The sequence below is a fragment of the Pezoporus flaviventris genome, unplaced genomic scaffold (genome assembly GCF_033815535.1).
Source record: "Pezoporus flaviventris isolate CSIRO_AGI_PZ_B2104156 unplaced genomic scaffold, CSIRO_AGI_Pfla_v1 ptg000015l, whole genome shotgun sequence".
In the NCBI taxonomy this organism is placed as follows: Eukaryota; Metazoa; Chordata; class Aves; order Psittaciformes; family Psittacidae; genus Pezoporus; species Pezoporus flaviventris.
Window position 1 is genome coordinate 13,637,534 of NW_026892563.1, and position 24,542 is coordinate 13,662,075.

Consider the following 24,542-nt stretch of genomic DNA (forward strand, 5'->3'; position numbering starts at 1 on the left):
CCTCCCACAGGGTTCAAAATACTTTTCAACAGATGAATTACCTTAAAAACACAACCATAGAACTTCAAAGTTCTCACTTTGAACTTTGTCAAGGAAAGAGGCACAAATCAAATTTGTACAAAAAAAAAATCAAAGGCATGAAGAGACACTATCACAGATTAAAAAAAAATGCATTTAATCCCTGTTTTGGTGATAAACAGGAAGAATTCCATAGTGGTTTTCCCATGGGAAAAGGGACACTGCAGAGCACCACGGGGGCTGCAGCTGGCCCTACCAGCTCTGCAGGTACCTCCTCTGTGGAGGGTGTGGAGGTGTTCCATCCCACTGCTCATCTCCCCTTCCCTGGAACTGCTTTGCTTGTGTTCAAGCATTGGGAAGTAGTTAAAAGTTTTCCTATTCCAAACTGGTGTAAATTGCCACATGTGTGGAAACAAACAACAGCTTCAGCCAGGCTCAGTACTTCATAGTCACACCTTCCACTTTCTGTGTTTCTGTATTTCTTCAGGTGCATGGTTTGCCCTGTGGTCTCCTGGAGTTTCACACCTCCAGATCTCCTGCCTTACCTATCTCACATTAAGCATAACCAAAATCTTAAGGCCAGGAAAAAATTGAAGCAGAATAGATATACTTGGGTAGGAAATAACTCTATGGATATTTCAGTAGTAGCAACCATTTAGCACTGTCCAGAGGTCTGAAACACTTTAATGGCAATGAAATCATCTGGGGTTGCCAGAGGCACCTAGCAGCACCGATTTAATAGGTTATGGCATCATGTAATAGATACGTATCTATAGGTACGTAATAGATATGTAACCAGCAGCTCATGAAAGCCCCAAAATTTATCTCAGATATATCAAAATAAGCATGGCAGGATTTCCTAATTAAGCAAAAGAAAAGCAAGCCTCTGTGTGAAGTGTTGGATGGAACAATGTTATCAGACCTCTCTGGGCAAACACAAAGATCGTATAAAATAGGCTGTTCCCAGGGAAAGCAGCACGTCTCCTCCACCCGCCTTCCAAGAGCAATGGATCTCAAAGTGACCTGTGTGCTTTCTGTTGTTCTCATCATAGCCCTCAGCACCTTGGCAGGTGCTGTACCAAGTAAGTACATTCATCTGCTGTAACCTTCACAGGTGTGTATGTGGGCCTCATCCTATAACTGCGACAAGAGCATGGTTCCAGTTTACCTATCAGACAGTGAATGTCTCGCTCTGGTGAACATCCAGCTTTGCCAAAGCTGGAGTCTACTTTATAATTTTTTAGAGAGCTCTATGGCAAAACAAAAAGGCTGCAGGTGAACTATTGTGTTGCTGGAATAACCACAAAGGCAGAGGAACAGACATCCCCAGGAGATTGCCAGGACTAGAACAGCAACTAGCTTTGTCTACAGTCTGCCGACATTTATTTTATGCTACTTTGCCACGTTAGTGCAATTGCAAAAGAATCTATCAGCCTCCTTAGTGAAAGACAAGTCCTTTAGGCAACTTAAGAAAGCGAGTAACTATGACAGACACCTAGGATATCGCTAGAATTTCTTGGTTGTGGATGACTGTGCAGCAGACTTAAAATGTTTAAAGTATAGTGCAACTATTTGCATGTAAACCTATGTTTTTATAGACACCTGAGGAGAATGCAGATATTTTCTGTCTTTACACGCAAGAGAAGCTGTGGATGCATCATCCTTGGAAGTGTTCAAGGCCAAGCTGGATGTGGCTTTGAGCAACCTGCTCTAGTGGAAGGTGTCCCTGCCTCAGCTAATGGTTGTGCAGACTGACAATCAGTAACTTGCTACTTTTGTCCTGAACAGCAAGATGCCAGTGTAAAATGGAGCCCAAGGAGCGGAGCAACTGTGGCTACCCAGGAATCACAGCAGAGCAATGCAGAAAAGCTGGGTGCTGCTTCAACTCTTCAGTCCCTGGCGTTCCCTGGTGCTTTTCTCCTAAAGCAAAGAAAGGTAGTGCCTCTGACTGTGTGAAAACGTGTATAACTGCGGAGCAGCTCTGCTTTTCTCTTCAGGCCAATGAAATGGCCACAAACCTCTACTAGAAGGCCACCGGCAGTAGAATGCAAAGTCAAACCTTGCTTACACATGAGTCTTCCGTCTCATCCTCTTCACTTAATATATTTTGTCTTCCTTCAGTTACCAAATGTTATCTCTTCTCTTTCTTCTATTTGTCAAATAACCCATGCTGATTATTCAAAACCTTTTTACTGCCATCTGTGTTCTTGTTCATCATTAGAGCAGGGGATCCTCAGCACTTATTTAAACGGGTTTTCTATGTAGCTGAGGAGGACTTTAGCACTACGTGTCAAAGTCCTGAGTATGTGAGTCCCTCTGTAGTCTTTTGACGCCTGTACAAAAGACCACAGGCATCCTGTAACTTCTGGGTTTCTTGCTCTTTTCTCCAGCCTGTTTTGATAATTGCTACTTCTTCCTCTCTTCCTGTTTCCCAGCCCAAGTTAACTTGGTGGTTCTTTTTTTTCTCTCCCATTTTTGCTCACCGTTTTAGTTCAATGAAATCTCAAAAATACCCCTTGGGAAATCTTTCTCTCCATTAGATTTTTCCTTATGAAGCTTCTTAAGTCCTGCTACTGGTTTTTGCCTTTGTTTTCTCAGAGGGTAAGAGCTGCTCTCGAGTCCTTCAAGGAGTGGGTGTATGTTTTACATTATGCTGAATGGAAGCCACATTTGCTGGGCTGACTGCGTGACTTTTTCTTAGGAGAACTTCAGGGCAATCTCAGCAGCTGCACAGGTGAAAGGAAAGGAAGTGAGAGTGCAAAGGCAACATTACCCAATGGAAGAACTTGATATGAATCAAGATTGGTCAACAGGGCTCAGAATTGTTGGAGGAAAAATTAATTGTGCTTTTGAACACTGTTTGCATTTAATGAAAGAAATGAAAACCAAATGGCAGCCCTTACAGTACCATTTTGTAGACTTGCTTTTCCGAGCAGAACTGTTTCAGGAGAGGAAAACTGAATTATTCAGTCCAGATAGTATAACCTCTTTACTTGTGATTTTACTTTAAATGGCCTGGATGAGCTGTGACTTCCTCCTAAATGACCCACATCCTCAACTTGGTATGCTGAGGAGGCTGGTTTTCCTCTCCCCATACTAGTCAGGCTGCTCTGAGGTTAGCATTGGGTCAGATCATGAATACAGCCTGGTCTGAGGCCAGCGTCTGTGGCACCATTATGGAAGACATATGGCTTTTCACCCCATTGCTGGATCTAGGAAAGGTAAAGTTGGGTCAGTGCCTACCAGACACTTCTGGGGGAAATTTTGCACTCTCTAGCCCCACACTGGCAAATCCACACCCCTTGGTATTTAGTTTTGCCTATTAGGCACGGTAAGGATTTGGGTGAACCTGCTGGCTGAAACTGGTACGGGGAAGTTCATCACGACTGTCATGCTTGCTCACTGACCTCACCTTTGTGAGTTATGCCACCAGGTAAACAGAACATAAAGTAACACTGCCTCCTTTCTTCCTTGGTGTTGGCTTTATGCAGTTAGGAAAGTATGTCCCGCTGATTCTCGCGCCAGGATAAACTGCGGCTTCCCTGGCATCACGGCGAAGGAGTGCGAAAAGAAGGGGTGCTGCTTCAGGTCACATCCCGCTGGTGTCCCCTGGTGCTTCTACCACCGCGTGGTGGAGGAAGGTAACATCCTGCATGAGACATTGTCCCCACATCCCTTTGGATCATGATGGCTCCTGGCAGGGTCCATGCTGAGCCCAGTCATGGTGTGCTCTGCCAGTCTGGTGCGGCAGGAGGGAGCAAGAAGGGGTGTCCCACTCTTCCCAATGTGGCTGCAAGAGCTTCCTCACTTAGAGCATGAGTGGGAAAGAGGTGGCTAAACTCTAAAAAGCCTGGCTTTGCACAGAGGGGTGGGTGTTGCCAATGCATCTGAGTCAGGGACTTGTGGCCAATGTGGCTAGATAGGTAGTCCGGGATCATATGTGAGCTCAAGCCCTCAGCGAGAGCAATGATAGAGGTGCAGCTACCAAACTCACACCTACTTTATCACAAGAGATAAAAAGCTTTGCTTTAGAAATGTGGAATGGAGCACACAGAAACGTCTGATCCCCTACTTCTATTTTTTTAACTGGGATTGACTTTTCATCATATGTAACATAGATGACCAATAGCCTCAGCCAATTCCAACCCACCCCACAGTGCATTTTGAGGAAGTGTATTCTGGGTAAGCCATCACTAAAAAATCGACATTTTGGTGTCCTGCACCTAGGCAAAACACTTCTGAGCACCCTGTGTAATTTGTGGAGAAAACATGTCTCTTAATCTGCTTCTCCTCTTTACCTCCCCAGCTTGTTAAGAGAAACTTTCATCAAGAACCCTGTGATAACTGGACCTTCTCTAAAGGGAAATAACAGCTGGAGGTCCCAACTCAAACTTTATAGTTTGCAACAGTTATGTTTTCTACATATTTTTACCTTGGATTGACTCCTTTCTGACAAAAAGTTACTTGCAGCTTTTATTCTTTTAGTAGGCTAGTACCATGCAGGTTTTCACTGTAATAAAAGAACTATGATGTAATTTCTTTGTTCTCTGCCATCTTTATTTTTAAGCAGTGTATTTCTCTGTTTCCCAGGACATTTGGCACCTTAGCAACACGCCAGTGACAGAGTAGTCACTAACACTTCCAAAAGGAACATGGCACTCGGCTTTCTGTGTTAGCTATACTTCACACTCGCAAGTGACTGCTTGCATTTGTTAGCTGATATGTGGCTTTGCATGGGTGCTTGCTCTTCTGAATACTGACAACATTCAGTGTTCCCTTTATACAACTATAGCTGTGGGTTTGGACTTTTTTTCCCCTAGAGACACAGGGAAGAATGCCTTTGTTATCTGACAACTGAGCTGGTCTGACTCAGATGCCTCCTGCTCCTCTGCATCACCATGTTTCTGGTGCTGCCAAGCTCTTGGTGCTGTTACCAGTAGGACACGGAATAGCTCAGGAAGGCAGGTACCCACCAGGTACCCTACCCAACCCAACATAAGCCCTGGCTGCTGGTGCAACATGCAGCTGAATCACTGTGCACTCTCACTGTTAAGCAGTATCTCCACAAGTGGGTCTCATAGGTCATGCTCAGGGAAGGACTCTGCAACACTAAGATCAAGACACAGGTCCCCCTGGCCCTGACCTATACCTGAAATAGAGCCTGCTGTGTCCCACCAGACACAGGAGAAGCTCCTGGTCTCCAGGCCAGTGTGGCTGCTTTCTCCTGGGTGTCTTTATTGGTCAGCACAGCAGCTTGAATGCTTTCCTGGTTCAGCTGAGTGAGAGCACAGTGAAGAGTCTCTTAAGAGCACCAGTGGGAACCGAACGGGTATCATGAGGCTGCCACAGCAGCAAGCCGTGCTTGGGGCTTAGCAGGAAAGAACAGTTGTGCAGGGTTGTGCTGCAAGGAGGGAGAAAAAGGATGGAGACATGTGCCTCCTTCAAGATTTTGCCAAGTATGTTTTTGTGATAAATAAGTTTATCCAAGCGGTAAAAATCAATCATTCATAAAACTTCATTATCTCGTACTTAAAATAGTTTCTATACTATGATATGAATATGGTAGGATATTGGGTATAATTTAAGTGATAAACTGGTAAGTCTACCGAAGGCCTTTGAAGGTCTTTGCTGAGGAAGGTTTGGTGCTGTAGCCTGGGTGAATTTGGAAGGCGTATGCACAGTGTAATCACTGTAATACTGTGCTGCAAAATCTAGTGCCACAATTGAGTGCATTCACCAAGTTAACAGGAGTCTCACTGAGACAAAGAATGAAAACACAGCCACACTGACAAGGGTAACCCTAACTAGTGCTGTGGGAAACCATCTGCAGGGACTGAATTTAGGCTGCCAGTTAGTGCTTTTCAAGGGCAAAGCTCTCACTGAGCCACACGCACTCACCAGAAGGCCTTTCCTTCCACAGAGGCACTGACACTATGTGCAAGAGAGTGTAAGGGGGCATGCAGGGACTTCAGAGGGAGAGGCTCAGATGAGTAACTGCTCCCTACTCTTGTCTCACCCTCACAGATCTCTCTGCTGGGACTGTGGCAGCGAAGCAGGTGGAGGTCAATGGTCTTGCTGAGATTCACAGCATTCTGGGGCTGTATTTGGCTTTGCAAGAAAAACTATGAACAGAAATGTTTTAGTAAGGGGGGTGGTGGGCACTGTGGTGTCTTCCACTGCAAAATCTGATGGGGAAACTCAGCCTGGCAAGGCACAGCAGCTGAAACTCCTGGGAACTGCTTGAGCCCCTCTGTTGAAATGGTCTGTGTGTTGGTATGGAGAAAACAAGCACTGACTGTTCAGGAAAGCCATGCTGATAGCAATCTGACCCCAAAGGGGTGAAGCATGAAGGGCTCAATTTGCTCACTTGCTGTCCCTGAGCATGGTGTCCCCTGCAAAACCCATTAATTGCTATGTGGTGAGCATCAAATCACTACCAGCATGCTCAGCCAAGGACACTGTGTCATGCAGGTGCTCCAGACATTTGAAGTTAAAAAACAGAGTTAATTGTTTATAGCACAAAAAAATTATGACCTAAGAATCTGTCATCATCAGTAAGTGCTAAGGGATGATGGCTACTCTGGGAAGTTAACTTAAGGAAGTGCTTGAGGTCTCTCTATGTAGACTTTTATTCACACCCACCCAAACGCACTTGAAAAGACTGCCTAGAATTCTTAAAATTAACATTTTTGGTGAGAAAACAAGCTGACAAAACAGATTAGAAGACACAGCTGCTGAGGATTTGAAGATGACAAGCAGAGCGAAGGTAGAGCAAAGTGAGATCCCAAAACAGGCATGCACACCAAAAATGAGTGTGCAGAATGTGATTCTTGCTTTCCTAGCCAACCTGGTGGCAGATGCCCAAGAAAGAGAAAACACTGCATGGTAACAGAGGCATCCTGGCTGCTGGTAACTGACTGCCTTTTGGAGGTCACAGTCTGGCCAGCAAGTAGACACAAGTAGATACGTGCAGTTCATTCATTTATTTTGCATTAATAGATTGACAATCTTCACTATCTAGCATGATTGAGATAGCTTCAATTCATTGGATTGTGCAAAGTCTATCCTTTCCTGTCCCTTCTCCGTCTTCTTTTTCCATTCTTTTTGCTTGTACTTAGCTTTATCTGGCACTAGGAAGAGAAATTAAAAAAGAAACTTTAAAACTGTTTTTTTAGTGTTTCAGGCAGCCTGTTTTCAGGCTGACTACTCTACCTACTTGATCTGTGTAATGGAAAGAAATCTGAGTGTATCCTCAGTGCCTTGAGACTGATGAGTGACCACACTGGGTCATTTCAGATGTCCATCTGGCCCTTCATCCATCACTGACCAAAAAGGTTGCCTAGGGAGAGGTGGAGTATAAGCATATAACAAGGCTTCTTTTCTAACAAAATGCAGAACTGTCACAAATGTGAATCAGTTTTAACAAGCAAACGTGAGAAGCCCAAATGAAGACTTACCCTTTGTAGCTCTGCAATTCTACTTGCACAGCCACATCACTGTAAGGTGAGTGAATAAGCATATAAAGTTCTGAATATTTTCCTGGGGGGGAGGAATAAAAAGTAGGCCAGCTTCATGGTTTTTTTTATCAACAAAGGTACCATTGGAATAGGAATCAATCTCTGTGACACAAAGCATTTGTGATGAGGAGGCTATTAACAGATAGTGAATGATGTTTAAAATCACAAATGACTGGTAGTCCTAAACTGACTGCAACCATGACAGCTCTGTGCAACCAATGCTTCACTCCTAATAAAGGCTGAATAGAAAATGTTTGCTATTGCACATTGGTTGCCTCTGTGGTTCTGCAGTGTGTGAGGATATTCTACTGCTTTTTAAAAGCAATTGTAGCCAAGAAAAAGGTCTTGGAAATCATTCATTTTGAAGCAATGTAGGAAAGTTGTGTTTGGCTGACACGGAGAATTAACAGGGGAGAAAACTAGGACAGACAAGGAGCACAGAGCAGGTGGGTGCTAGGAACAAAGAACAAACCTGTAGCAATGTGAAAAAAGGGATGTAACTGAAAACACCTCCAAAATGGTATATTTTCACGTGCCCACTCACTCAGGAGCCCATTCCCAGATGTCTCTGCAAATGGTATGCTTTCTGCATAGTATCTGCAAGTATCACACACCTCCTCTGGGAAAGCTCCTGCTCAAAAGGAATGTTTCAGAGAGGGTGCTAAACCCAAGTAAAAAAGAATACAGAAACTGAAATCTTCCTCTGTTGAGAGCAGCTAAATTGTGTGGTTCTGTCACAAGTCTCTAACGAGCTACTTGTTTCACTAAAGCTTGAAAACTTGACTATGATGCCCTCAAGCAGCTTGAAAAGCAGAAGGTAAAACACAAGAAACAAATCTGATTTCCCGTGTTAAAACCAGGCAGAATGATGAACTCAGGACCCAGATTCAGTTACTGGGATGTTGCCCTTGCTTCCAGGCTGAGTCCAACAAAGGCGAATGCACTGCTCTGAGGTGCAGGTTGCAAAACCTTGCTTGTGAGCAAAGCTCAGGTGAGTTTCAGAAGCTCTCAGGTGACAAGTTTCCCAAGCAGCTCTCTACTGGAAACAGAAGTCATCTTTAGGCAGATCAGCCCATTACTACTCTGTAGACTTCTCTCCTCTGAGCCTTCTTCTAAGGCATTTGAAAACTGACAGTGTCAGTATACAAAACAATGAACTGCCTGACTACCTAAGACAGCATGCATGGTCACTGTTCTGGTACACCCTGTCGGGTATGCAGTGGGAGGATAAGACTACAAATGTGATCTCATTACTGGAAAACAATGGCCAAACAGACAAGACTTTGCTTAAAATGTGTATGCTGCAATGCGTAATTCATTCAAGTGCTAGAACTAATGGGTAGAGCTTGTAGATGCTATAGAAGAGGATGCTGCTTTGTTCAAGTGTTTGCAGTCATTTGGTGCTACAGCCCTTGCTAGTGAATGGTAAAACTTCTGTGTGCCTATCAGAGGTGAGCCATGGGAAAAAATAAAGTACTCTTCTGCTGGAAGAGTGGGGGGAGATCAAGTACTGACTTCCTTCTCAGCCCTCCTATGTGTGTGTGGGCAAAGACACAGAACCAAAATATCAGGTATCCAGCAATGCTGTTGCACAAAGTTAATACTACACAAAAAATGCACAATGTTGAAAATATCTTCAAACCGAAAACATAAAAGAAACTAAATAAGGCTACAAAACTGAAAATAAAGAAATTGATGCAATTAGTACCAATTTGACTAATCCATCCCTTGACGGCCCTTCTGCCCTAAACAGAGACTTTAACATACACTTCCCTGCCGAGCCCTTTATTAAGGCTCTCCTAAGTCGTCAGTGCCAGCACCTGACAGCATGACAGTTGCTCATTGCTCACCTGGGCACTGCACAGGTCCTTATATCTTCCCATGCTGAAAAACGTGATCATTCTTACCATAGCAGCTTTTCTGGTTGCCAATGGCTTTCAACCTGCCTTATGAAGCAGGTTTTAAATGGATAGCTATTAGAAAATACAGTATAAATTGTCCTGTATTTTCAAAGACTCTTTTAGTGTGAATCCATTTGGAGTACACAGTGGATGGTAATGGCATGTGAGGTATATGAATTTTTGTGGCATTCCTAATGAGTAGTTTATGGTTGGCTTATTTCACAGCATTGGCTGTAATATAAAACACTTAAAAGTAATTTGAGTTGCTACTCAGGCTATGAAGGACTCCTGTTCCTTCTTTTCTCCTCCTGTTGGCATGGGGAGGCATCTAATTCCTGGGACTGTAATTCCTTCAGTCTAATAAAAACCACAGCATAAAGTATGATCTTTGTTATCACGAGAAAAATGTCTAGACATTACTTTAGAAAATGCAAGCCTATTGGATCTTTAGGATAGTTTATCTCTTAAGCATCACTGCCCACATCATTTAGGACTGGGCAATTACCTAACTTGTAAAATTTAGGGCTTTTATCCTTGAACCGTGGTGACCACCCCAGGCAGTGTTACTGTGGTGGTCAGGAGGGGTGGCACAAGGACAGTGATGTCATCCAGGTGCTGTGCAACACAGACCTTTGCTCTGAGCCAGTGTGACTGCACTTAACATTTTAAGAATTCTCACTGCGTATTTCTGTCACCCGCCTGCATTAGGGGTTACCTGAAACCACCACAAGGTACATCTGAAACAGGCAAATCGATGTCCTTGCTGGCTGCCAGAACCTAGGAGCAGGCAGAGAAAACATGTCCCTACAAACTCACCTGCCACTTTCCCTTGAGAGAACAGGGACAAAGGCATCTGTCTGAAAATAATAACACTTTATTTGATTTTATTTTTTTTGTTACATTATCATAAATGTTCTCTAGTCTCAGAAAACAAATCCCTAGTTTGGAAAATAATGCACATACAAATCTCTTCTTACGGGTATTAAGTATACAGAAATATACAAAGATTTCTCTATTATTGTAATATATCATCAGAATGCCCACATCCCACATGTTTACTCAGGTCAACTGTACCAGTAAGCATAAACTACAAAGGTAACAAGCAACCTGAAAAAGACATGGTTTAGATAATATAATTATATATATGTATATATATATCTACAACAGTGCAAATATATCACAGCGTGCAGGCAGCAACAGTCTCTAAAGAAGCATAATAAAATTGATTCATAGTAATGCAAATGCATTACAGAAACGAGAGACAACAATGACATATTAGATATACAGAATATGCACACTTTAGCACGCTGATTTAAAATGATGCCTTGCATTGACTCTTGCTTTAAAAACAGAACAGATGTTAAATAATTCAATGACAGATTCGAGGGCAGTATCTCACAACAAAGTCAAATGACTCAGATAAGGTATTTCACAAATCTTTACTGACACAGGTAAAGGCTTGGCTACACTGCAGGACTTGTCTTCTTTTTAGATTTATCAATGTAATATTTCCCTTAAATTTAATTTACTATTACCATAATTTAAGAGCATTTTTTCCCACTTTTTTTTTTTTTTAAATTGCTCACAACTGACTCATATTTGTGAAGTTTGGTACAATTATCACAGGAAAGCTGGTTCTTGGAAGTAATAGAAAGGAGTCTGTGTAATGATTACCCTAAATGGGCTACTAAAATAAGCTACAATGGGGTCAAAAAACCCCCAAACCATTACAGATGCCACAGAAGTAAAACAACCCCATCAACCTTAAAAGCCAAGACTTCCATGTTGCCTTGCAATCTGCTTAAAAAGACATTCTAGATTTTCTTCTTCTTCGAAGAGTAAAGCACACCCATAGATCCAGCACATTATGCATTCAGTAGCTCAAAGAAGCCTAGAAGTTACGCCTCCACCTCTAACTACCTCGCACAGTTCCCAAACAGCCAATTTTGACACCCCACGTGGACAGCAACAATGAATATCTAGCAATAAGGACACAAGCAATTGGTAAGAATGGCCTGAGCCGCATAGAGGACCCAGAAAGAAAATGGGTTGACAATATCTTGATGTATCTCAAAGGCACGAACAATGCTGCCAGAATGCAGGCTTGCAGGCTGAGTCATGGGGATTTCTTGTGCCAAAGGACACGGATTTTGACTGGTCACCTTTTGTTTTACTGTGCTGGCAACAGGTCTCCACAGAAATCTAGATCTCTTACAGGAAGGTTCTGTGGTTGACAACTGCATGAAGTTATGGTTCATTATAAGATTCCAAAACAATAAAAGCACTGACGCTAGATTCCGTGCTCTGCAGTACCATTTCTCCTTCACAAACTCCACATGAAATCCATACAGAAACACACTAACAAACACACAGAATTAAAGGAAACTTGTTATGCCTGCAGGCTCAACCTGCAAGTTTTGGGTATGTAATATGCAGAATGACATCTGGGGTTTTAAAAACCACTCAGTGGGATTCGTTACAACAACCTCTTTTTGTATTATGAAAACAGGCATTTAAGAACAGGACAGTAGCAGTTGATCCCTGAAAATGCTGCTGCCCCTGTCCACAAACAGCAGAGCTCATGATCAACCTCAGTGACACTCAGCACTTAATTTATGACTCATTAGTGCTGTGTGGCAGTGTCATGGGCACAGCAATGCTCAGCCTGTTATAAACTGTTAGGGAGGACATGACACGGTGTCATTTTCTGCCTACTTCTCATTCCCAGCAGCTTTTCAAATTGTCATACTTCATAAATGGCTTTCCACAGGGAACTAAAGGAAAGAAATTCCTGAGCAATTGCACCCTATCAGCCTGATCTGGTAGGAAAACGGGCATGCATGAGATCATTTTCTGAAAGAAAAAAACTACGTAGGACAGTGTTTCTGCAGCTACCACTCAGATCCCCTCTGCAGAAATACAGGCCCCAGTCAACCTGCTCTAGCGGAGCCTAAGGCTAGCTACTGCCACAGCCATCCTCGATGTTTTCTAATATTCCTGCCTTTAGCATGGATCTTTGCTGCCCTGTGTGAATGTTAAAGCGAACAACAATCCTAACACTTGAGAGCTCAGGGTGAAGTCCAGACCTTTTCTAACCTACAACAGGGCTACAGAAACAAGGTAACTTCAAGAAACTCATCTACTTGTTAACTATGCTCTCGTATCCACAATGCAAGGCCGGATTTAACAAGTTTTCCTTTCCTCGTGACATCCTTGTAGTTCCCCTGAGTTGGCTGCCCCTTCTTCCAAAGGTCATAAACTCAATTTTTTGTCCTGAGTTCTAGGTAAATCTCTCTGTTCAGACAAGCAGGTCTTCTTCCCCGCTGGCTTGTCTCTTGGCAGATGGGGATGGCCTTCAAGATTTCCTTCTTGAAGCATGTCCAGCCTTCCTGGTCTGCTTTGCCCTTCAAGACTGCCTCCCAAGGGACTCCATCAACCAGGCTCCTCAACAGGCCAAAGTCTACCCTCCAAAAATCCAAGGTAGCAGTTTCTGCTGAATCCCTCCTTACTTCTCTAAGAATCAAAACCTCTATCATATAGCGATTACTATGGCCAAGATGGCCTCCAGCCACCACATCACCCACAAGTCCTTCTCTGTTTGCAAACAGCAGGTCCAGTGGGCTGCCTTCCCTTGCTGTCTCACTCACCACTCTTGTCAGTATGTTATCATCTTCTGCACACTCTAGGAACCTCCTGGACTGTTTTCCTCTCTGATGTGGTGTATTTCCAGGAGTCATCTGGTAAGTTGAAGGAGTAGCCCTCAAGAAGCAGAAGCTTTCTCTTCACAGCTTTAACCTGGACCCTCAGTCAGCAAAGCACTTAAGCCTAGACTTTAAAGACATTAGTTGTTCCTTTGATTCACATGAGACAATACAGATGTGAGACGTTATTAACATTAGGCACTTTGTTGGAACAGAGCTTCAAAGGATCCCATCAGGGCCACAAACATCTATATAGTGTTGAATAAATAGGACAGGGCCTCCTCTGTAAGGATCACAGGGGTGGTACAAGTCTGCATGTACTACACTTCTTTCCAGAAACAAATGTTTAATGGAACATTTGCTTCTGTTGACAACATAGACTTTAATACAAAAGAGTAGATTTAAATGCCAGTCACCTGATACATCATAGAATCACAGAATGGTTTGGGTTGGAAGGGACTTTAAAGCTCATCTAGTTCCAACCCCTCTGCTATGGGCAGGGACACCTTCCACTAGACCAGGTTGCCTAAAGCTCCATCCAACCTGGCCTTAAACACTGCCATGGATGGGGCAGCCACAGCTTCTCTGGGCAACCTGTTCCAGTGCCTCACCACCCTCAGAGTACAGAGACCAGTACATCCAGTAGTTGGACTCAACTGTTTATTACCTTCCACTCATATAACCAGCCCTCCCTATTACGTGTGCATCTTTATTCCTCTCTTTTAACGAAAAAAAAAGATATTTTGGGCATCAGATACTAAGAAGTAAACAGGATTTTAGCACCAGATAATCTTCTGTTACTCCCTTTGATCTGTAAAGATGAAAATTTCTCAATTTCTTAAGTGAGTAGAATCTGTTTTCCAAATCTTTTATTTAATGTTAAACAATGATTTAAATACTTTTGAAAAACTTTCAGTGTTTTTCAGATTATATGCAGGTTTCTGTGAAGAAAACCGACAAAAATACATATTAAAGCACCTAAAATCTTAGCTGATGCAAACAGTAACCAAAGCAACATGTCAAAAATAAGTTGAAATAACACAAGGAGGCCTACAGAACACTGATGTCTTCCTGCAATCCCAACAGAAATCGTACATTCAGTTTTCAAGAGACCTTTAAAAACCTTTAGCCTCTTAAATAAATCTTAACCAGATTGTGACTGGTTCAAATAGTAGCAATGGCATTGATTTAAATCAGTTTATGGCTATTAATATATGGCTATATAAACTGAGGATTTGAAGTCTTTAGAATCTTGGTGACCTCATTATTCTTCCACATGAAGCCTCCAGAGCTTCACAATGTGATTGCTGAACATTACAGCACATGCATGCTTAGTCCATTAACCTAGGAATGTGTTTTATAGCAGCCTGCTAGAATTTATTTCCACATAAACAGAAAAAAGCCAAGCAGAGACTATGCTAAAAATCTTTGAAGTGTAAAAGCATAATTGGGATGGACTTTAAACACTTCTGTTCCACAGTAGTGAGAAAAGAGTTATCACTGTTTGATTTCAGAGCTAAGGAGGGGAAGAATTATTATCTCATCTATGTGTAGCACTGTCTTTCAAGAAAATTCATTTATTTATTTACTAGGATACTAGAGTCTGTAAGTGTTCCTTAGAACAGTAACTTTCAGCTAAATGCTACCAGTAGATGGATGGGAAAAAGGCTATCTAACAAATAAGGGAGTGATAAAAATATTCCAGAGCATGTATTTTCTTAGGAACACCCATGGAGGACCAGACCTTTTGCTACCACAATACAATACAAGGTTATGGTACAGGAGGACATATTGCAGACTTGAGAGGTAAAATCTACAAGGTAAAGTCTACAGAGGAATAGGCACAGATAATAAGATAGTATCAGAGGAACTCATACCGCTAAACTGGTCTGGATGGGAAAATGTGAGCAGAGTTACTTCATTTAATACACTGCAATGGATTTTCAATGCTGTATTTGGTAAATGGTGCTGGTAAACACAAAACATGAACCCTGAAGGTATTTAACGCACTGGACATCAAACTCTTTCACATTCAGCTAGCCTACAGCTCGACCAGCAGTATGCAACACAAGTACTATGGCAAATGTAGTCTTTTGCCTGCTTGCAATCAGCATTTGAACTGTCTGTAACATTAACAAATATTTTGAGAGTCTTGAAATAATCAAGGCATGCTGTGCCAAGGGATTTCAGCTTGTGCCTTATTTAGAAGCACTTCATAGTTACAAGTATTATTTAGAATAACCAAATTCTTAATTTCTCATACCTGACAGCCACATAGGTCCACATCTGCTTGTGGTTATGCCTGGAAAAGCTGCAGAACTGCATAAAAGCTTTTTGTGAAAAAAAGCAACAAAACTATGCAAAGAGGTTGTGTGAGGATTTTTCTGTTTCCTCCTACAGTAAAAGCTGACTTTGCTTTCACAGGTGAATCTCAGTTTCAAGGAAAGTTCAGCTAACCTTCCTAGAACACGTGACTTGCCTTAAAGTCTTCCAGAACACAGGCTTAAATTCAAATGTCCTGAGTTTAACCGATACACATGCCCTGCGTCTGTACTGGCAAATTAAACAGAGCCCAGGCATGCGCCAGGAAAACTGGGAAACAGTTGTCTTCACTGCTAAATGACAGAGCTGCAGCCCAGCACAGCCAGAGCTTTTCCAGCTATGTTTGGGCTCTATTTAGGAGTTAGCATAGTACAGGGACCATTCCTGCTAGTCCCAGTTGTCTGAGGACTAACAGGGCTGGCCCTGGCACTATTTAGCATGAGTAGTGCAGAAGGGGTAATTTCATTTAACTGTAAGTCGTATTTGTGTTTCAGAATAGAAAATGTGTCTCAAGAGACAGATTCCTGGGTGGCACAAGCTGCCAGAAGGTCCCCAGCTGCTACAAGGGCTGTCCCCCCTTTCTTCCCTCCTTGCGAGCCATGCCATCTTGTCCTGGCAGTGACAGTCCTGCAGCCCATGCAGGTAGAAATAAGCCCTTTTTGTTCTTAATTTCCCAGGTACGGTTTCCAGGTGGATGGGCTTGAGCTATGTTTGGGCTCTATTTAGGAGTTAGCATAGTACAGGGACCATTCCTGCTAGTCCCAGTTGTCTGAGGACTAACAGGGCTGGCCCCGGCATTATTTAGTTTAGTAGCCATGGAGTCTTCAAAAACAGTCTGTGGATTGTGACTGTGTGTGGTGGCCAGCAGATGCACAAGATCTACTTTACTGCCACAAGCTGATGAATGTTTTGCTGACATTGAGCTGCTTCCAAACTAGAAGACATCAGCATCCTGATACACATTTACAGAATGCACTGGTCTGACTCAGAGGTCTGTGACACTAAGGTGAATACACAGTAAGAGCAGAAGGTAGTGGAATTTACACAGAAGTTGGCCAAGGTGTCCCACATGAGTATGGGCTCTCCATAATTTCATTTTGGGTTGAAAATCCAAACCATGAAAATCAGTGACATGAGTCACATCAACTTGGAACCAGAATTCCCCCTGCCTAGTTCACAACGGTGAAACATGCAAAACAAATGCATGTTTCTTTTAATGGTTTCATTGGTGTTTAGATATATTAACTACTAATTCCCACGTCACACATGTAGACTTCAGGATGAGAACAAAACTGCTTGGCATAATTCGACTTGTAGTATTACAAGATCATTTGTGTATTTTGAGGAGAGTTCTAAGTGTAATGTGTTGCAGATACAATAAACACTGCCAGGTGAGGCAGTCACAAGTGTTTTAACACAATACCCCAAGCTTTGAGCTGTGGATAGCTCTCGAGCTCCATCAGGCTTTAACAAGCTCTCAGGCTTCAGGGATAGATTCTGCTTTCACAATTTAAGAAAAAACGAGCCTTGGAGAGCTTTGATATTTTTCATTCACAGGAGGTAGATCAAACAGACTGTGAGCAGAGATATTTTAAATATCACAAATATTGATTTAAAAGACACTGCAAAAGAACGTTTTTTTCATTCATTCAGCAACAGCTTGAATATGTCTGACTGCCTGTGCTATCTACAGGCCACAGGTTTAGTGCAGACTCTGAATCTGCCTTTTCCTCCCATCTTTACAGTTTTCAGATATGAGACCAGCTCAACAGGTAAAGCACCAGAATCCTAAATTTAGACAGAAACAAAAATGATGACTTGAATCGCTTGAGGTTTGTTTTTAAAAAAAAGTGCCCATATTAAAAAGGTATCTTTAACTAATTAATTAATACATTTGGAGACTTTTGACCAGAAGGGGTAATTCTGTGGAAAAGAATTGCAAAATAATACATAGAAAACTGCAAAGATGAAACTCTGAATTTAAAAAGATGAGAGAATCCTATTTTCTTTGCATTTCCCATTTAGCATCTCATTACCTTGTCAACTATAGACGACATTATACTCTTCTGGCTACCAGGACTAGTATCTTAGCGACCTTAACCCAAAATTGGTTTTCATAAGGAAAGTTCCTGCAGGCAGATTTTTTGTTACAGTTACACTGCCTCGGTTTTGATATTCTGTGGTGTAAAATTCCCTTCTATTTCTTCTTCCTAGTTAAAGCTAGAAAGTGTAATGAAAACATGACCCAACCCAACTGGACTGATTGGCTTAACACTGTATGTCCACTATCCCATTGTGGTTCTCTATGGGCTAGGTCATAACAGCATCTAGCTGGGCACTGGAGACTGGCCTGCCACAGTGAGACAATGTCAAGTGCCCTCTATTGCATGTCTAAAGATCTTCCTACTGCATTGTTTTAGCTGGTTTTCCTTTACCTCTCTGCTCGGATTTTGTATCTGAGAACAAAATAGGCAATTAGGCGCAGAGAGAAGAAGAAAATTCCAAGAACAATGAAATCCAGGTAAAGTTTGGCATTTTCTACATCCAGTTCTCTCAGAATGGCCTCTGATTTTTGAAAATGGCAAGTTTCATCTTTATCACAATGCAGGTCTTCTCGATCCAGTCCATAGATGGAGAGAATAACTCCTTCAAACCCGTATCTAGAAAGAAGAAAGATGGATTACAAGGAAAAGTCCTGATGATCTGTTTAGAGGTACTCCACCAGCAATAAAATCCCTATGAGAGCTCGGCTGAAACACTGAACTACTGAGTAGTTCAGTATTGCTCTGACATGTGTCTCAGGGCAAGTTCTACCCCTGTTACAATCAAGCAAATCACGTCACTGGTATTTTATGTAAGATTGAAAAGGACAGGAGTTTTGCCTTTAACTGCTTCCAGCTAGTATATAATGCAATTTCTCCAAAGAAAATGTTAAAACAGAGGGCAGACTAATTTCAGCTCTTATTCAGAAATTCCCCTTTTAGAAGTGACATAATTAATTCATTTTCCTCTTAAATAAGCAAAACCAGGAACACAATTATGGTTTGAAGTCAGAAACACATTCAAACAGGCATCAGTCTAGAATGCTGCTTCTCTTTCCTTCCATGCTCTATAGTTTCACTAACAATGCACAGTTCCCACATGTCCCCTGGCACGGGCTGCACTTACCATTTGAGTTTGTGAGCAGAGTGAAGAGAGGGCTTCAGGAGACCCCACATGGGCTGGACAATGGCTTACGGCCTCATCTTGAAGTCTAGCTACTAATTCAGGGTCTCATTATCTCTTGTAAGTCCCTGTATAAGACCTCACTTGCTAAATGAGAGATTACTTTAGCTTGGGCTTTCTCAGTAATAGTGCAGCTTGGGCAGGGTGAAGGAGGATGAGAAAATTCTCCTCACCTAATTTCAGCTATAAATATTTAAGTGTCTTGTCTAAACTAACCCTCCATGCCAGCCTCCAGAGGTTTCCTCATGGCAATCATCCTATCTAAAGATAGCTGTCTCAGACTACAACAAAGACTGACACAGATGGGATATAAGGTGCCTATGGTTCTTAAAACACTAGTTTAGATTAGAGATGACACAAATCCCACACCTCTTGTGGTAGTGCTACCACAGGTCTTTATCCCACAAGTCTACCTACAATATTGTCTTTCAATATAAGATGCTGGCATCAAATTCTCAGTTCGGCATACGGTCCCTATTATTTCAGATATCCACTACTGCAGAATCTAGGCAGATCTGCATGCTGTGCAATCTCACTGAATTCAAGGAGACTGACATGGACTTATAGCCAATAATTTTGGCTACAAATACTAAATGCTCCTATTTATTTCATGTCATATACAACATAAAATGCAGTGAGAAAATGTGTCATGCATCACATGTGAATTTATACTCTAAAAGAATGTGCTGTGAACATACCCAAAATAACCAACCAAGCAAGCAAAGGTAAACATACAGCATTTCCAGATGGGAGGTTAATGGCCTCCCTAGCAGTACCTGACATAGGAAATGTAGGACATCCATTGGAGGTATGTTGGGATGGTATCAAAGCTAACAAAAAACCCAGAGAACAGAAGCACCGGGATTGCAGTAACTGGGCCCACAAAAGTGGCCACCTGTGAAGAGAAGGAACAGACAAATCTCTTGTCAGACAGCCACAGAAAACTTCCTCTTTCATCTGATGTCCTGGCCTTCAGTGAGGAAACTAGCCTTTGACAGAACAGTCTTTCATTATGGCAAATCCTCTGTTCTGTGCCAAAACCAAACAGGCAGTGCAAACTTACTTTTTAAGCAGTGGGGACTGAAGCCATTCAAGTCCTTCTTACAATGCAACTTCCCAAAATTATCACAGTTCCAAATACTAGGAAATTACTGACTTATTTATTTACGCAGACAAGATTTCTTGTGAGGGGAAGGGTAGATGCTGTTAATGGAGAAAAAGGAGTTACTCTCGTCTTCCTAAACCCTTTACTAGTTGACAAAGCTGCTGTGCTGGGATCTGTCCTTTGAAGGACTTGAACCCATCAAGAAGTTTACAGAGTAAGATGTGCACTCTGACTCACTTGCTCCTCTGGGTTTGAGACCCCTCTTTCTAAATATTATCCTTTATCACTTCCCACTGAGGACACACAGACCTCCCTCCTCATTAACCCCACATGAACAGTAGCTTCAACCAATTGGTCCTAAAATGTTGCGAAGAGGATAAGGAGCATCTCCAGCTGGGTGGCTTTGGTGGGGAAGATAGATCTTGACCAAACTCCAACCTGTCCTCTCTATATCCCCTCCAGGGTAAAGGTACAGGTATCTGGGGAGAGCAGAAACACACAGATTGCACAACAGGGCTATGGTGGTCTCCACAGGGTGGCACAGAGAGGGAATCAAATATTCTGCTGCAGAAACAGCACCAATGGTAGCATCAATGTATGTTAATGTCAGCATCACCTGTTATTATAAGCACTACAAAACGGTTCTGCTGTGGAATGGTCACCACAGCACATCTGCTGCCAGGAAGCAGAATGAAGCTACATGGCCAGCTTCCAGTGTGACAGTCCTACCAACAGCTGCTTCTCTCCCTCCTTCTGGAGAAGCTGAGTATCTTGGTCAAGCTTTTTCTTATCTTGCCTCCTGCAATCTTTTTGTGTGTGTATGGAAGAACCCTCTCCCAAGCTCCCGATTCTCATGGCTTACCTCCACTTTGTAGATGCATAGAAATGCACCAGTCCCACAGTTCTAGGACCTACTCAGCGTGGGATGAATAGCGAATGACAACCTACTCAAGGAGGGACAGGCACAGCCCCACTCAAATGGGGAAAGGAGCCTCATATCCAGTGCGTATATATGCTGTTTAAGCTGATGCCAGTGGAAAGCATCAAGCAGCTGTACCAGACCAAGACAACATTTTGCCTGTCATCTCTCAACGAATGTCTTGGGGACACAGCAGCAGTCATAGCAACCAGTGTTAGGAGACAGCGGGGTTCCTGTGAAACCACAAAACACTATCAGTACCTGGAGGGATGTAGAGGCTGCCCCTATGAGAAGACCCAGTGACTGAGCCACCAGGGATGTCATGGTTCCCAAGGCTGCGAAGAGGACAAATCGGAGTGCATCAGATGGCTGTGAAGTCATCCAGTACACAATACTGCAGTAAGCCACAGGAAACATGATCTGCAAGGAGATACCCTTGGAGTTAGTCTATTAAAGCCAAATATTTGCTGTTACTATGACTAATAACAACATGGGGATTTCTAATGAATCCACATCTCTAAGCCTTTCCATTACATGACGCGAATGGCTGAGAAAAATACATATATCTGCCAGAGACTGTGATACCTATTGTATTACTTAGGCAATAGAAAACAGATCCCATTTGCTTATAACCCTCTCCAATTCCCCTTCTGCAAAAAAGAAGATACTAATCTGTTTATTAAAATAATTGGGTCAGGTCTAGGTTTTTGTGAGGGTGCTTCTGATTTGGGCCTGAAGCTTCAGCACACACATATGGACAGTTTCTCCACCATTCAGATGAATAAAGTAGCAGTACTAATCTTTTTGGCAAGTTGACTTGCCATGAACTTCAATGGTTCTTGTTTTATTGAAGAGTAGAGCATATACCTGAAAAGGAACATCAGCCATGGTTTTGGCGAGATAGTAGGCTTTCAGGCTGTACCAGTAGTTCAGATGCTCTCTAAGAAATACTCCCATCTCAAGAGGAACTACAGAGAACACAAATTAGTAAATTAGGTCGTCAGTATGCAATATTGTTGCACATAATAACATAGTTTATCCCTATCTAACCCTGACTGCTGCAGTCCCATAGTGGGACTGGAACTCTGAGGCCTTTGACAGACCAGCAATAGTTTCAATGGTCTGTAATGAAATATGAGAGGTCAGGTACTCACATGTAAGGACAGTTGGCATCAGCGCAGCAAACATAAGAAACAACATGGAAAAAAAGAGGAAGCCAGAGTTGCTGAGGACTTTCTTAGCTTCATTGCCAATGCCTAAGTAAAGCAAGCCGATGAGCAGCCCAATACCAATGTGTGAGGTGATACGCAAGTGCGTCAGGACCTACGAGCAAGGGAAGAGTAGTATTTCTGATCAGAAAGTCTAAACTCAAAAAACAATGGTAATATGACTGAAATCAGATATACAGATTGCAGAAAAGGAGTATTTACGTCCAGAAGAGCTTATACAGAAATTACAGAATCACAGAATCATAGAACAGTTAGGGTTGGAAACAACTTTAAGATCATCAAGTTCCAACCCCCTGCCACAGGCAGGGACACCCCACAAGAGACCATGTTGCCCAAGGCTCTGTCCAACCTGGTGCTGAACACCGCCACAGATGGAGCATTCGCACTACTCATTTCCTTCTGGCAAACTATGCTTCAGCTAAGGAAAACTTACTGTAATGAGCTTCCCAGTGTCAATCAGACACCTCAGTATTAGAGTTCAGAAAATTTCTTCCTGTAAACTCAGGCAGAAACTGCAAATGATGCAACCTGAAACCTTCCTGACAATGTCATGGAGCCACTGGCCCTCATTCATCAGGAGGAGGCTTTCTCTCTAACTAAAAGATAACCTTCCTAGAGGAGAAGAGAGGCAGAAAAGGTATTTCAGGCTTATCTAGACCAAACTAACTTAATCAGGCATAAAATATCCTTCTGTGCCTTCTCTGCAATACAGCATTCCTACAAGAAGTATGGAAAAAAAACCAACAAAACAACATTTGGAACAACTGCAAGCCTTTACAGTTGAACAGAAAAAAAAAATAAATAAAACCAGCACTGTTCTTCAATGTCTGCATCAGAAAATAAATTACAATTTCCCCTTGATGGGGATGAGGACAGGACCATATGATCCATGGTCAGCGCTTGCACACCTATGAGATATGCTTTTCAAGTGTACCAGAGACTCATCAGCTCATTGAACCACGTGGAGAATGTGAAGCTGTATGTTCGCTTTGGATTACAAAATCCCTCCCACAGGCACATGTCAATTTATTTTTGACCAGTTGCTCACAACGAAGATGGTACAGTTAAAAGCAAGACTGAAAGATGAGTCTCTTTCTTTTGAAATTCTGTGATGATCTTCATGTATGGACTGTTGAACAGGACCTTTAAGGTGTATTATACTACCTCAAAACCAACTGAACAGACCTTCTGGATACAAAAGATATTATAAAGGCAGTCTTACCGAATCCCTCATGATGGTGAGAAAAGTTCTTTTGAAGAGGATACAGAACTGGGTTAGGCAGCTGGCAGAGAAGCTGTGGCAGCCTTCTGTGGAGGAGGAATCCTGTAGAAACACATAAACTTCTTTCTTTGCAGTATCTTGCTTAGTTTTCATTCACAAAACCCTACTCCTATCAGTTACGTGTGCCCAGAAGCCTCCCCCACTGATCAAGGATTTAAACTCTCTCCCCCTCCCAGCTTCAAGCCATGCCCATTAGTTGTGGTATATAAAATACCTCTTCAGAAGGCCTGTGCCAGAGGAAGGGATTCAACTCATTCTCACCACCAACATCTCTCTTGTAGTCTGTGTCACATATCCTTTCCCGTACTGCCCTTACCAGCCGGCCATTCTGGTCTCCATATTCACCAGATGCTACTTCCATAACTACAAAAAAATAGAAAGCAAGTGATTGATTTACACTACCGACTAGTTACAAGCCTCATTATTAGATCCCCATGATTCAGCAGCATTGACAGAAAGTTTTGTCTAGAACAGGCTCTAAAATGCCACACAAGTTCATACATATAAGCACATATTGTAAATGTGTCTTTCTATAAATCTTCAAGTTTTCATTCTGGAAGTTAAATGAACCATTTTAGGGGAAAGGCAGTGAACATGGGACAGTCTTGGTAACAGCAAATGACAAAAGCCTATTCTTATGGTCCTTACTGATTCTTTGGAATTAAGAAACAACAGTCAGAAAACCTCACAATGCTATTAGCTGTACAATACTACAGCAGTATTGCTCAAGATGAAAAAAAAAACCCAGAATACTGGAGCCACTTTGAAACCACTAAGATTAATTACTAAGAATTTATCTTTAGTTTCCTGGACTTGAGAGAAATACTGACTAAACTTTGCCACTAGATGGCATTCGAATTACTTAGAAAAAAACTAAGATTTTGAATATTTTGAATTTTGGTACATATATGTATGTATAAATGAATGTATGTATACACACATATATACACATATGTATACATGTACCAAAGTATAAAACACACCATGGACCCTATTACCCTGAAGGTGTTAATCAAATACAAAATATATACTATTCAAATTGTTCTTACCAAAATCTGCTGGATTGTGGTAGGTTGGGCAATTCAGACCCAAATCTCTCAAGTAAGGGACAAGGTTTACTACTTTCCCACGGTAAATGCATTGGCCTTGACTTAAAACATAGAGCTGGAAAACAAGGCAAAGAAAAAGATAAAACCCCATGTAATAGTATGCAAATATTTGAACCTGCTACCTGTATGACAGCAATCCATTAACATAGTGACCTCTTCCTGTCCCTCTGATAAGAAGACCTCGTGAAGATCTGTCACCACTTGGAACTACCTT

The 24,542-nt window shown here is 42.2% G+C and overlaps 2 protein-coding genes across 2 annotated transcripts in view; one reads left to right on the plus strand and one right to left on the minus strand.

Moving 5' to 3' along the window:
- The first annotated feature begins 971 nt into the window (after positions 1–971).
- Positions 972–6,146, plus strand: LOC133269752 (trefoil factor 2-like). Its single transcript, XM_061454417.1, has 4 exons — positions 972–1,100; positions 1,807–1,953; positions 3,510–3,659; positions 6,043–6,146. Exons 1-4 carry the CDS (start codon positions 1,025–1,027, stop codon positions 6,144–6,146), a joined length of 477 nt encoding a protein of 158 aa, XP_061310401.1. The 5' UTR covers positions 972–1,024.
- A 10,026-nt stretch (positions 6,147–16,172) lies between these two features.
- Positions 16,173–24,542, minus strand: part of ABCG1 (ATP binding cassette subfamily G member 1) — a 48,803-nt gene continuing 40,433 nt past the window's right edge. Inside the window, exons 8-15 of the mRNA XM_061453513.1 lie at positions 24,269–24,383; positions 23,434–23,582; positions 23,160–23,261; positions 21,863–22,031; positions 21,576–21,676; positions 20,970–21,128; positions 19,461–19,579; positions 16,173–18,119 (exon numbers count right to left, since the gene is read on the minus strand). Coding sequence (XP_061309497.1) covers positions 17,891–18,119; positions 19,461–19,579; positions 20,970–21,128; positions 21,576–21,676; positions 21,863–22,031; positions 23,160–23,261; positions 23,434–23,582; positions 24,269–24,383 — 1,143 coding nt within the window. The 3' untranslated portion in view covers positions 16,173–17,890. The remainder of the gene's footprint in view (positions 18,120–19,460; positions 19,580–20,969; positions 21,129–21,575; positions 21,677–21,862; positions 22,032–23,159; positions 23,262–23,433; positions 23,583–24,268; positions 24,384–24,542) is intronic.